We start from the raw sequence: 14353 nt of genomic DNA on the forward strand, positions 1-14353 counted from the left end.
GTGTGTGTGATATGCTGCAGAATATGGTGTGTGACGTGTGTGTGATATGCAGCAGAATATGGTGTGTGACGTGTGTGTGATATGCTGCAGAATATGGTGTGTGACGTGTGTGTGCTATGCTGCAGAATATGGTGTGTGACGTGTGTGATATGCTGCAGAATATGGTGTGTGACGTGTGTGTGATATGCTGCAGAATATGGTGTGTGACGTGTGTGTGATATGCTGCAGAATATGGTGTGTGACGTGTGTGTGATATGCTGCAGAATATGGTGTGTGACGTGTGTGTGATATGTGTGTGACATGTGTGTGATATGCTGCAGAATATGGTGTGTGACGTGTGTGTGATATGCTGCAGAATATGGTGTGTGACGTGTGTGTGATATGCAGCAGAATATGGTGTGTGACGTGTGTGTGATATGCTGCAGAATATGGTGTGTGACGTGTGTGTGATATGCTGCAGAATATGGTGTGTGACGTGTGTGTGATATGTGTGTGACATGTGTGTGATATGCTGCAGAATATGGTGTGTGACGTGTGTGTGATATGCTGCAGAATATGGTGTGTAATATATAATATAAAGCGTGATATACAGTATTATTGCCCCTAACACAGAACACGCAGGGCTCTCCGCTCCCCATAGATGTCCCATAGAAGATGCTGGTCCAGACGATGACCCGTCCGATCCTCTCTCATCACATTTCGATCACTGTGGGAAGTAAAGTTCTGCAGATTTTAAATCAATTCTCACTATATCTCTTCTTGCTGTCAGTGAATAGAATTATCCTTGTCTACAATCAGGGGCTTAAAACCTGCCTAATACTTCTGACAGCTGAGGGTTTGCTACATTTTTTTCCAGTCTGGACAGCCTTCTGTGCGGTAAACACATCAGCGGCACAAATGTCCCCCCAGTGCCTGTGGTTTGTTACAATGTATCAGTGATAGCAGCGTGTATCCACAGATAGATACAGTTGTTACAAACCCTCATACATCAGATTAAGATTTCAGTCTGTGGGTGTAAACAGAGAAAAAGTTAAATTCCCTGACTGCAAGCAGAGATCTTGGACATTGCAACGCTTTAAAAAGCAAAGTGTATTAGAAATGTGTTGTTTTGTGCTTTTCAAGATGTATTAAATGAACTCCCTTCTCTCTGCAGAAGTCGTCCGGCTCCTGTCCTTCCTGTACGCCTGCACCGGGGAAAGCTACGGGGTCGTACGGACGCTAGAACCGCACAGGGACCGCGTGCTGGAGACGCACAGGCAGCGGTCCGCACTGTCCCCACGGTAAATCATCTCCACCTTAGTAAGACAATGGGGAGTTACTACATTAGAGCTCAATATCCCCTCCACCCAAAGGGTGCAGGAAGCTGAGATTCAGGCTGCTGTATGTAGGAGTAGGAGGGGTCTGGTTGGATGTTCCTATAAACCATTGTCAGATGCTTTTAAGAATGTCATGCGGCTCCTTTAAGGAAGATCTTACAATAAATCACATCTTGTTACTCCCAGAGCTGCAATCACAATTCTTTCAGCTCCAGTTTAGATTTTGAGCACAATATTAACAAACTACAGAACTGAGTTCCCATAATCCACTGTACTGCCTTCTGCTGCATTACACCTCAAGAGCTGTAGTTCATTTTAGATGTTGTATTGAATGATATGAAATGATATCATTACATCCTCTCACATTCCCTCTTCTCTTCAGCTGCACGTTCCGCTTCTGGGTCTACGTTACGCAGTGGTGTCCATCAACGTTCTGTGGAGTTTTCTACCATCTGGACATCAGACATGATTACATAACCCCAGCAGTGCTGATGACGGACACAGGTGAGTACAGGGGCACAGAGCTGGATGGGGGGAGGGGGGGGGGGGTCTGGATATAGATCCTACAGATTAGTATGGACTGGTGCTGAGAAAAGCAGGTCATTGCCCAGTGAACCCAAATGTTAACTTGTGCTTTGTAGTGTTAGCTCAGACAGGTACCTGCAGTGTGCTCTCCTGATCAGACAGGTACCTGCAGTGTGCTCTCCTGATCAGACAGGTACCTGCAGTGTGCTCTCCTGATCAGATAGGTACCTGCAGTGTGCGCTCCTGATCAGACAGGTACCTGCAGTGTGCGCTCCTGATCAGACAGGTACCTGCAGTGTGCGCTCCTGATCAGACAGGTACCTGCAGTGTGCGTTCCTGATCAGACAGGTACCTGCAGTGTGCTCTCCTGATCAGATAGGTACCTGCAGTGTGCTCTCCTGATCAGACAGGTACCTGCAGTGTGCTCTCCTGATCAGACAGGTACCTGAAGTGTGCTCTCCTGATCAGACAGGTACCTGCAGTGTGCTCTCCTGATCAGACAGGTACCTGCAGTGTGCTCTCCTGATCAGACAGGTACTTGCAGTGTGCGCTCCTGATCAGACAGGTACCTGCAGTGTGCGCTCCTGATCAGACAGGTACCTGTAGTGTGCACTCCTAATCAGACAGGTACCTGCAGTGTGCTCTCCTGATCAGACAGGTACCTGCAGTGTGCTCTCCTGATCAGACAGGTACTTGCAGTGTGCGCTCCTGATCAGACAGGTACCTGCAGTGTGCGCTCCTGATCAGACAGGTACCTGCAGTGTGCACTCCTAATCAGACAGGTACCTGCAGTGTGCTCTCCTGATCAGACAGGTACCTGCAGTGTGCGCTCCTGATCAGACAGGTACCTGCATGGCGCTCCTGATCAGACAGGTATCTGCAGTGTGCTCTCCTGATCAGATAGGTACCTGCAGTGTGCGCTCCTGATCAGACAGGTACCTGCAGTGTGCGCTCCTGATCAGACAGGTACCTGCAGTGTGCGCTCCTGATCAGACAGGTACCTGCAGTGTGCGTTCCTGATCAGACAGGTACCTGCAGTGTGCTCTCCTGATCAGATAGGTACCTGCAGTGTGCTCTCCTGATCAGACAGGTACCTGCAGTGTGCTCTCCTGATCAGACAGGTACCTGAAGTGTGCTCTCCTGATCAGACAGGTACCTGCAGTGTGCTCTCCTGATCAGACAGGTACCTGCAGTGTGCTCTCCTGATCAGACAGGTACTTGCAGTGTGCGCTCCTGATCAGACAGGTACCTGCAGTGTGCGCTCCTGATCAGACAGGTACCTGCAGTGCGCTCCTGATCAGACAGGTACCTGCAGTGTGCTCTCCTGATCAGACAGGTACCTGCAGTGTGCGCTCCTGATCAGACAGGTACTTGCAGTGTGCTCTCCTGATCAGACAGGTACTTGCAGTGTGCTCTCCTGATCAGACAGGTACTTGCAGAGTGCTCCTGATCAGACAGGTACCTGCAGTGTGCGCTCCTGATCAGACAGGTACCTGCAGTGTGCGCTCCTGATCAGACAGGTACTTGCAGTGTGCTCTCCTGATCAGACAGGTACCTGCAGTGTGCACTCCTGATCATAAAGGTACCTGTAGTGTGCTCTCCTGATCAGACAGGTACCTGCAGTGTGCTCTCCTGATCAGACAGGTACCTGCAGTGTGCTCTCCTGATCAGACAGGTGCCTGCAGTGTGTGCTCCTGATCAGACAGGTGCCTGCAGTGTGCTCTTCTGATCAGACAGGTACCTGCAGTGTGCTCTCCTGATCAGACAGGTACCTGCAGTGTGCGCTCCTGATCAGACAGGTACCTGCAGTATGCGCTCCTGATCAGACAGGTACTTGCAGTGTGCTCTCCTGATCAGACAGGTACCTGCAGTGTGCACTCCTGATCATAAAGGTACCTGTAGTGTGCTCTCCTGATCAGACAGGTAACTGCAGTGTGCTCTCCTGATCAGACAGGTACCTGCAGTGTGCTCTCCTGATCAGACAGGTACCTGCAGTGTGCTCTCCTGATCAGACAGGTGCCTGCAGTGTGTGCTCCTGATCAGACAGGTGCCTGCAGTGTGCTCTTCTGATCAGACAGGTACCTGCAGTGTGCTCTCCTGATCAGACAGGTACCTGCAGTGTGCGCTCCTGATCAGACAGGTACCTGCAGTGTGCGCTCCTGATCAGACAGGTACTTGCAGTGTGCTCTCCTGATCAGACAGGTACCTGCAGTGTGCACTCCTGATCATAAAGGTACCTGTAGTGTGCTCTCCTGATCAGACAGGTAACTGCAGTGTGCTCTCCTGATCAGACAGGTACCTGCAGTGTGCTCTCCTGATCAGACAGGTACCTGCAGTGTGCTCTCCTGATCAGACAGGTGCCTGCAGTGTGTGCTCCTGATCAGACAGGTGCCTGCAGTGTGCTCTTCCGATCAGACAGGTACCTGCAGTGTGCTCTCCTGATCAGACAGGTACCTGCAGTGTGCTCTCCTGATCATAAAGGTACCTGCAGTGTGCTCTCCTGATCAGACAGGTACCTGCAGTGTGCTCTCCTGATCAGACAGGTACTTGCAGTGTGCGCTCCTGATCAGACAGGTACCTGCAGTGTGTGCTCCTGATCAGACAGGTACCTGCAGTGTGCACTCCTAATCAGACAGGTACCTGCAGTGTGCTCTCCTGATCAGACAGGTACCTGCAGTGCGCTCCTGATCAGACAGGTACCTGCAGTGTGCTCTCCTGATCAGACAGGTACCTGCAGTGTGCGCTCCTGATCAGACAGGTACTTGCAGTGTGCTCTCCTGATCAGACAGGTACTTGCAGTGTGCTCTCCTGATCAGACAGGTACTTGCAGAGTGCTCCTGATCAGACAGGTACCTGCAGTGTGCGCTCCTGATCAGACAGGTACCTGCAGTGTGCGCTCCTGATCAGACAGGTACTTGCAGTGTGCTCTCCTGATCAGACAGGTACCTGCAGTGTGCACTCCTGATCATAAAGGTACCTGTAGTGTGCTCTCCTGATCAGACAGGTAACTGCAGTGTGCTCTCCTGATCAGACAGGTACCTGCAGTGTGCTCTCCTGATCAGACAGGTACCTGCAGTGTGCTCTCCTGATCAGACAGGTGCCTGCAGTGTGTGCTCCTGATCAGACAGGTGCCTGCAGTGTGCTCTTCTGATCAGACAGGTACCTGCAGTGTGCTCTCCTGATCATAAAGGTACCTGCAGTGTGCTCTCCTGATCAGACAGGTACCTGCAGTGTGCACTCCTGATCAGACAGGTACCTGCAGTGTGCACTCCTGATCATAAAGGTACCTGTAGTGTGCTCTCCTGATCAGACAGGTAACTGCAGTGTGCTCTCCTGATCAGACAGGTACCTGTAGTGTGCGCTCCTGATCAGACAGGTACCTGCAGTGTGCACTCCTGATCAGACAGGTACCTGCAGTGTGCGCTCCTGATCAGACAGGTACCTGTAGTGTGCTCTCCTGATCAGACAGGTACCTGCAGTGTGCACTCCTGATCATAAAGGTACCTGTAGTGTGCTCTCCTGATCAGACAGGTAACTGCAGTGTGCTCTCCTGATCAGACAGGTACCTGCAGTGTGCTCTCCTGATCAGACAGGTGCCTGCAGTGTGTGCTCCTGATCAGACAGGTGCCTGCAGTGTGCTCTTCTGATCAGACAGGTACCTGCAGTGTGCTCTCCTGATCAGACAGGTACCTGCAGTGTGCTCTCCTGATCATAAAGGTACCTGCAGTGTGCTCTCCTGATCAGACAGGTACCTGCAGTGTGCTCTCCTGATCAGACAGGTACCTGTAGTGTGCGCTCCTGATCAGACAGGTACCTGCAGTTTGCACTCCTGATCAGACAGGTACCTGCAGTGTGCACTCCTGATCAGACAGGTACCTGCAGTGTGCGCTCCTGATCAGACAGGTACCTGTAGTGTGCTCTCCTGATCAGACAGGTACCTGCAGTGTGCGCTCCTGATCAGACAGGTACCTGCAGTGTGCTCTCCTGATCAGACAGGTACCTGCAGTGTGCACTCCTGATCAGACAGGTACCTGCAGTGTGCGCTCCTGATCAGACAGGTACCTGCAGTGTGCTCTCCTGATCAGACAGGTACCTGCAGTGTGCTCTCCTGATCATAAAGGTACCTGCAGTGTGCTCTCCTGATCAGACAGGTACCTGCAGTGTGCACTCCTGATCAGACAGGTACCTGCAGTGTGCACTCCTGATCATAAAGGTACCTGTAGTGTGCTCTCCTGATCAGACAGGTAACTGCAGTGTGCTCTCCTGATCAGACAGGTACCTGCAGTGTGCTCTCCTGATCAGACAGGTGCCTGCAGTGTGAGCTCCTGATCAGACAGGTGCCTGCAGTGTGCTCTTCTGATCAGACAGGTACCTGCAGTGTGCTCTCCTGATCAGACAGGTACCTGCAGTGTGCTCTCCTGATAATAAAGGTACCTGCAGTGTGCTCTCCTGATCAGACAGGTACCTGCAGTGTGCTCTCCTGATCAGACAGGTACCTGTAGTGTGCGCTCCTGATCAGACAGGTACCTGCAGTGTGCACTCCTGATCAGACAGGTACCTGCAGTGTGCACTCCTGATCAGACAGGTACCTGCAGTGTGCGCTCCTGATCAGACAGGTACCTGTAGTGTGCTCTCCTGATCAGACAGGTACCTGCAGTGTGCGCTCCTGATCAGACAGGTACCTGCAGTGTGCTCTCCTGATCAGACAGGTACCTGCAGTGTGCACTCCTGATCAGACAGGTACCTGCAGTGTGCGCTCCTGATCAGACAGGTACCTGCAGTGCGCTCCTGATCAAACAGGTACCTGCAGTGTGCGCTCCTGATCAGACAGGTACCTGCAGTGTGCGCTCCTGATCAGACAGGTACCTGCAGTGTGCACTCCTAATCAGACAGGTACCTGCAGTGTGCTCTCCTGATCAGACAGGTACCTGCAGTGTGCTCTCCTGATCAGACAGGTACCTGCAGTGTGCTCTCCTGATCAGACAGGTACCTGCAGTGCGCTCCTGATCAGACAGGTACCTGCAGTGTGCGCTCCTGATCAGACAGGTACCTGCAGTGTGCACTCCTAATCAGACAGGTACCTGCAGTGTGCTCTCCTGATCAGACAGGTACCTGCAGTGTGCTCTCCTGATCAGACAGGTACCTTCAGTGTGCTCTCCTGATCAGACAGGTACCTGCAGTGCGCTCCTGATCAGACAGGTACCTGCAGTGTGCTCTCCTGATCAGACAGGTACCTGCAGTGTGCTCTCCTGATCAGACAGGTACCTGCAGTGTGCGCTCCTGATCAGACAGGTACCTGCAGTGCGCTCCTGATCAAACAGGTACCTGCAGTGTGCGCTCCTGATCAGACAGGTACCTGCAGTGTGCGCTCCTGATCAGACAGGTACCTGCAGTGTGCACTCCTAATCAGACAGGTACCTGCAGTGTGCTCTCCTGATCAGACAGGTACCTGCAGTGTGCTCTCCTGATCAGACAGGTACCTGCAGTGTGCTCTCCTGATCAGACAGGTACCTGCAGTGCGCTCCTGATCAGACAGGTACCTGCAGTGTGTGCTCCTGATCAGACAGGTACCTGCAGTGTGCACTCCTAATCAGACAGGTACCTGCAGTGTGCTCTCCTGATCAGACAGGTACCTGCAGTGTGCTCTCCTGATCAGACAGGTACCTGCAGTGTGCTCTCCTGATCAGACAGGTACCTGCAGTGCGCTCCTGATCAGACAGGTACCTGCAGTGTGCTCTCCTGATCAGACAGGTACCTGCAGTGCGCTCCTGATCAGACAGGTACCTGCAGTGTGCACTCCTGATCAGACAGATAACTGCAGTGTGCTCTCCTGATCAGACAGGTACCTGCAGTGTGCACTCCTAATCAGACAGGTACCTGCAGTGCGCTCGTGATCAGACAGGTACTTGCAGTGCGCTCCTGATCAGACAGGTACCTGCAGTGTGCACTCCTGATTAGACAGGTACCTGCAGTGTGCTCTCCTGATCAGACAGGTACCTGCAGTGTGCACTCCTGATTAGACAGGTACCTGCAGTGTGCACTCCTGATCAGCTTGTACCTCTGTCCCAGAGGCATAAGAGTGACATCACCATGATTGCATTTAATGTATAGGTCACACTTTCACTCATAAGCCATGACATCAGTGTGAACAGAGCCTTACATGTTCACATAAATGGACAGGTCTTAGACTCTCTTTCCTCAGCAGCAGCAGCACAATATTCTCCTGAAACACTCTGTACTGCTGGGGACCTTGCTCTTTCTCTTTCAGTCTGTAACATAGCAGAGGATTAGCAGATGCCTCTTATTTTACTTCTATCTAGAGGATACGGTCTACATGTACAAATACTTAGGGGCACCCCTCTAAATAACTAGTTCCCCCGCACTCACCCCCCAAATAAAAACCACTGAGCCACCCTGATACTGGGCGCCATTATGCTGCCCACAATGCATGTCCCCCAGCTTTCCTCAGACCCTGAATGATATGTAAATCATCTCATAGCCGTTGTTTCTCCCCCCCCCCCAGGTCATCTGCACATCCAGGCGGAGCTGCTGTCCCAGGAGGCGCAGGCGTTCCTCAGCCACAAGCCCGTGCCCATGGACCAGTGGTGCCAGATCCAGCTGACACTGGAGTCCTCGCTGGTAGAGTATATTAGATGTACTGTGTGCGATATGTGTGATAACAGCCTGAGCTGTGGTCACAATTCTGCTGTGACATCATGTTTTATACTCCAGTCACATCCAGAGCTGCGGTCACAATTCTGCTGTGACATCATGTTTTATACTCTACTCACATCCAGAGCTGCGGTCACAATTCTGCTGTGACATCATGTTTTATACTCAAGTCACATCCAGAGCTGCGGTCACAATTCTGCTGTGACATCATGTTTTATACTCTACTCACATCCAGAGCTGCGGTCACAATTCTGCTGTGACATCATGTCTTATACTCCAGTCACATCCAGAGCTGCGGTCACAATTCTGCTGTGACATCATGTTTTATACTCTACTCACATCCAGAGCTGCGGTCACAATTCTGCTGTGACATCATGTCTTATACTCTACTCACAGCCAGAGCTGCAGTCGCAATTCTGCTGTGACATTAGATCTGTTACTCCAGTCACATCCAGAGCTGTGGTCACAATTCTGCTGTGACATCATGTCTTATACTCCACTCACATCCAAAGTTGTGGTCAATTATTTAATTTCATGTCTAATGCTCCAGTCTCAATTCTGCTTTGACACAATGTGATGTTAGTGATGATGGTGGTGGTTTTGATTATGATGGTGGTGGAAGTAGTGAGGATGATGGTGGTTATTATCTTGTCTTTTCTAGGTAAACCTAACTGTCATTTGTGGAGAACATGTTGATCAGATGACACACAGGTAACGTCTGCTTTCAGTATGGAGCATGGTATGTGTCCTGCCATATTGTACAGAGCGCGGTACATGTGTCCTGCCATATAGTACAGAGCGTGGTACATGTGTCCTGCCATATAGTACAGAGCGTGGTACATGTGTCCTGCCATATAGTACAGAGCGTGGTACATGTGTCCTGCCATATAGTACAGAGCGTGGTACATGTGTCATGCCATATAGTACAGAGCCTGGTACATGTGTCCTGCCATATAGTACAGAGCGTGGTACATGTGTCCTGCCATATAGTACAGAGCGTGGTACATGTGTTCTGCCATATAGTAAGGAGCGTGGTACATGTGTCCTGCCATATAGTACAGAGCCTGGTACAAGTGTCCTGCCATATAGTACAGAGCGTGGTACATGTGTCCTGCCATATAGTACAGAGCGTGGTAAATGTGTCCTGCCATATAGAACAGAGCGTTGTACATGTGTCCTGCCATATAGTACAGAGCGTGGTACATGTGTCCTGCCATATAGTACAGAGTGTGGTATGTGTTCTGCCATATAGTACAGAGAGTGGTACATGTGTCCTGCCATATAGTACAGAGTGTGGTATGTGTTCTGCCATATAGTACAGAGTGTGGTATGTGTTCTGCCATATAGTACAGAGCGTGGTACATGTGTCCTGCCATATAGTACAGAGCGTGGTACATGTGTTCTGCCATATAGTAAGGAGCGTGGTACATGTGTCCTGCCATATAGTACAGAGCCTGGTACAAGTGTCCTGCCATATAGTACAGAGCGTGGTACATGTGTCCTGCCATATAGTACAGAGCGTGGTAAATGTGTCCTGCCATATAGAACAGAGCGTTGTACATGTGTCCTGCCATATAGTACAGAGTGTGGTATGTGTTCTGCCATATAGTACAGAGTGTGGTATGTGTTCTGCCATATAGTACAGAGTGTGGTATGTGTTCTGCCATATAGTACAGAGTGTGGTATGTGTTCTGCCATATAGTACAGAGTGTGGTATGTGTTCTGCCATATAGTACAGAGTGTGGTACATGTGTCCTGTCATATAGTACAGAGCGTGGTATATGTGTCCTGTCATATAGTACAGAGCGTGGTACATGTGTCCTGCCATATAGTACAGAGCGTGGTACATGTGTTCTGCCATATAGCACAGAGCGTGGTACATGTGTCCTGCCATATAGTACAGAGCGTGGTACATGTGTCCTGCCATATAGCACAGAGCGTGGTACATGTGTCCTGCCTTATAGTACAGAGCGTGGTACATGGGTCCTGCCATATAGTACAGAGCGTGGTATGTGTTCTGCCATATAGTACAGAGCGTGGTACATGTGTCCTGCCATATAGTACAGAGCGTGGTACATGTGTCCTGCCATATAGTACAGAGCGTAGTACATGTGTCCTGCCATATAGTACAGAGCGTGGTACATGTGTCCTGCCATATAGTACAGAGTGTGGTACATGTGTCCTGCCATATAGTACAGAGCGTGGTACATGTGTCCTGCCATATAGTACAGAGTGTGGTATGTGTTCTGCCATATAGTACAGAGCGTGGTACATGTGTTCTGCCATATAGTAAGGAGCGTGGTACATGTGTCCTGCCATATAGTACAGAGCGTGGTACATGTGTTCTGCCATATAGTACAGAGCGTGGTATGTGTGTTCTGCCATATAGTACAGAGCATGGTACATGTGTCCTGCCATATAGTACAGAGCGTGGTACATGTGTCCTGCCATATAGTACAGAGCGTGGTATGTGTTCTGCCATATAGTACAGAGCGTGGTACATGTGTCCTGCCATATAGTACAGAGCGTGGTACATGTGTCCTGCCATATAGTACAGAGCGTAGTACATGTGTCCTGCCATATAGTACAGAGCGTGGTACATGTGTCCTGCCATATAGTACAGAGCATGGTACATGTGTCCTGCCATATAGTACAGAGCGTGGTACATGTATCCTGCCATATAGTGCAGAGAGTGGTACTTGTGTCCTGCCATATAGTACAGAGCGTGGTACTTGTGTCCTGCCATATAGTACAGAGCGTGGTACATGTGTCATGCCATATAGTACAGAGCGTGGTACATGTGTCATGCCATATAGTACAGAGCGTGGTACATGTGTCCTGCCATATAGTACAGAGCGTGGTACATGTGTCCTGCCATATAGTACAGAGTGTGGTACATGTGTCCTGCCATATAGTACAGAGCGTGGTACATGTGTCATGCCATATAGTACAGAGCCTGGTACATGTGTCCTGCCATATAGTACAGAGCGTGGTACATGTGTCCTGCCATATAGTACAGAGCGTGGTACATGTGTTCTGCCATATAGTACAGAGCGTGGTACATGTGTCCTGCCATATAGTACAGAGCGTGGTACATGTGTCCTGCCATATAGTACAGAGCGTGGTACATGTGTCCTGCCATATAGTACAGAGCGTGGTACATGTGTCCTGCCATATAGTGCAGAGCGTGGTATGTGTTCTGCCATATAGTACAGAGTGTGGTATGTGTTCTGCCATATAGTACAGAGAGTGGTACATGTGTCCTGTCATATAGTACAGAGCGTGGTATATGTGTCCTGTCATATAGTACAGAGCGTGGTACATGTGTCCTGCCATATAGCACAGAGCGTGGTACATGTGTCCTGCCTTATAGTACAGAGCGTGGTACATGGGTCCTGCCATATAGTACAGAGCGTGGTATGTGTTCTGCCATATAGTTCAGAGCGTGGTACATGTGTCCTGCCATATAGTACAGAGCGTGGTACATGTGTCCTGCCATATAGTACAGAGCATGGTACATGTGTCCTGCCATATAGTACAGAGCGTGGTACATGTATCCTGCCATATAGTGCAGAGAGTGGTACTTGTGTCCTGCCATATAGTACAGAGCGTGGTACTTGTGTCCTGCCATATAGTACAGAGCGTGGTACATGTGTCATGCCATATAGTACAGAGCGTGGTACATGTGTCATGCCATATAGTACAGAGCGTGGTACATGTGTCCTGCCATATAGTACAGAGCGTGGTACATGTGTCCTGCCATATAGTACAGAGTGTGGTACATGTGTCCTGCCATATAGTACAGAGCGTGGTACATGTGTCATGCCATATAGTACAGAGCCTGGTACATGTGTCCTGCCATATAGTACAGAGCGTGGTACATGTGTCCTGCCATATAGTACAGAGCGTGGTACATGTGTTCTGCCATATAGTACAGAGCGTGGTACATGTGTCCTGCCATATAGTACAGAGCGTGGTACATGTGTCCTGCCATATAGTACAGAGCGTGGTACATGTGTCCTGCCATATAGTACAGAGCGTGGTACATGTGTCCTGCCATATAGTGCAGAGCGTGGTATGTGTTCTGCCATATAGTACAGAGTGTGGTATGTGTTCTGCCATATAGTACAGAGAGTGGTACATGTGTCCTGTCATATAGTACAGAGCGTGGTATATGTGTCCTGTCATATAGTACAGAGCGTGGTACATGTGTCCTGCCATATAGCACAGAGCGTGGTACATGTGTCCTGCCTTATAGTACAGAGCGTGGTACATGGGTCCTGCCATATAGTACAGAGCGTGGTATGTGTTCTGCCATATAGTACAGAGCGTGGTACATGTGTCCTGCCATATAGTACAGAGCGTGGTACATGTGTCCTGCCATATAGTACAGAGCGTAGTACATGTGTCCTGCCATATAGTATAGAGCGTGGTACATGTGTCCTGCCATATAGTACAGAGTGTGGTACATGTGTCCTGCCATATAGTACAGAGCGTGGTACATGTGTCCTGCCATATAGTACAGAGTGTGGTATGTGTTCTGCCATATAGTACAGAGAGTGGTACATGTGTCCTGCCATATAGCACAGAGCGTGGTACATGTGTCCTGCCATATAGTACAGAGCGTGGTACATGTGTCCTGCCATATAGCACAGAGCGTGGTACATGTGTCCTGCCATATAGTACAGAGCGTGGTACATGTGTTCTGCCATATAGTACAGAGCGTGGTATGTGTGTTCTGCCATATAGTACAGAGCATGGTACATGTGTCCTGCCATATAGTACAGAGCGTGGTACATGTGTCCTGGCACATAGTACAGAGCGTGGTATGTGTTCTGCCATATAGTACAGAGCGTGGTACATGTGTCCTGCCATATAGTACAGAGCGTGGTACATGTGTCCTTCCATATAGTACAGAGCGTAGTACATGTGTCCTGCCATATAGTACAGAGCGTGGTACATGTGTCCTGCCATATAGTACAGAGCGTGGTACATGTGTCCTGCCATATAGTACAGAGCGTGGTACATGTATCCTGCCATATAGTGCAGAGAGTGGTACTTGTGTCCTGCCATATAGTACAGAGCGTGGTACTTGTGTCCTGCCATATAGTACAGAGCGTGGTACATGTGTCCTGCCATATAGTACAGAGCGTGGTACATGTGTCCTGCCATATAGTACAGAGCGTTCTGCATGTGTCCTGTACAGAGCGTGGTAAATGTCTCCTGCCATATAGTGCAGAGCGTGGTACATGTGTCCTGCCATATAGTACAGAGCGTGGTACGTGTGTCCTGCCATATAGTACAGAGCGTGGTATGTGTGTTCTGCCATATAGTGCAGAGCATGGTACTTGTGTCCTGCCATATAGTACAGAGCGTGGTACATGTGTCCTGCCATATAGTACAGAGCGTGGTACATGTGTCATGCCATATAGTACAGAGCCTGGTACATGTGTCCTGCCATATAGTACAGAGCGTGGTACATGTGTCCTGCCATATAGTACAGAGCGTGGTACATGTGTTCTGCCATATAGTACAGAGCGTGGTACATGTGTCCTGCCATATAGTACAGAGCGTGGTACATGTGTCCTGCCATATAGTACAGAGCGTGGTACATGTGTCCTGCCATATAGTACAGAGCGTGGTACATGTGTCCTGCCATATAGTACAGAGTGTGGTATGTGTTCTGCCATATAGTACAGAGAGTGGTACATGTGTCCTGTCATATAGTACAGAGCGTGGTATATGTGTCCTGTCATATAGTACAGAGCGTGGTACATGTGTCCTGCCATATAGCACAGAGCGTGGTACATGTGTCCTGCCTTATAGTACAGAGCGTGGTA

General features: G+C 49.7%; 1 protein-coding gene across 1 annotated transcript in view; it reads left to right on the forward strand.

The window, feature by feature from the left end:
• Positions 1-654: 654 nt before the first annotated feature.
• Positions 655-14353, forward strand: part of LOC122926569 (protein sel-1 homolog 3-like) — a 44307-nt gene continuing 30608 nt past the window's right edge. The window contains exons 1-5 of the mRNA XM_044277981.1: positions 655-715; positions 1154-1280; positions 1699-1820; positions 8365-8480; positions 9175-9224. Of these exons, the coding sequence (XP_044133916.1) occupies positions 655-715; positions 1154-1280; positions 1699-1820; positions 8365-8480; positions 9175-9224 (476 nt within the window). The remainder of the gene's footprint in view (positions 716-1153; positions 1281-1698; positions 1821-8364; positions 8481-9174; positions 9225-14353) is intronic.

Source organism: Bufo gargarizans, chromosome 1, assembly GCF_014858855.1.
Source record: "Bufo gargarizans isolate SCDJY-AF-19 chromosome 1, ASM1485885v1, whole genome shotgun sequence".
NCBI lineage: Eukaryota > Metazoa > Chordata > Amphibia > Anura > Bufonidae > Bufo > Bufo gargarizans.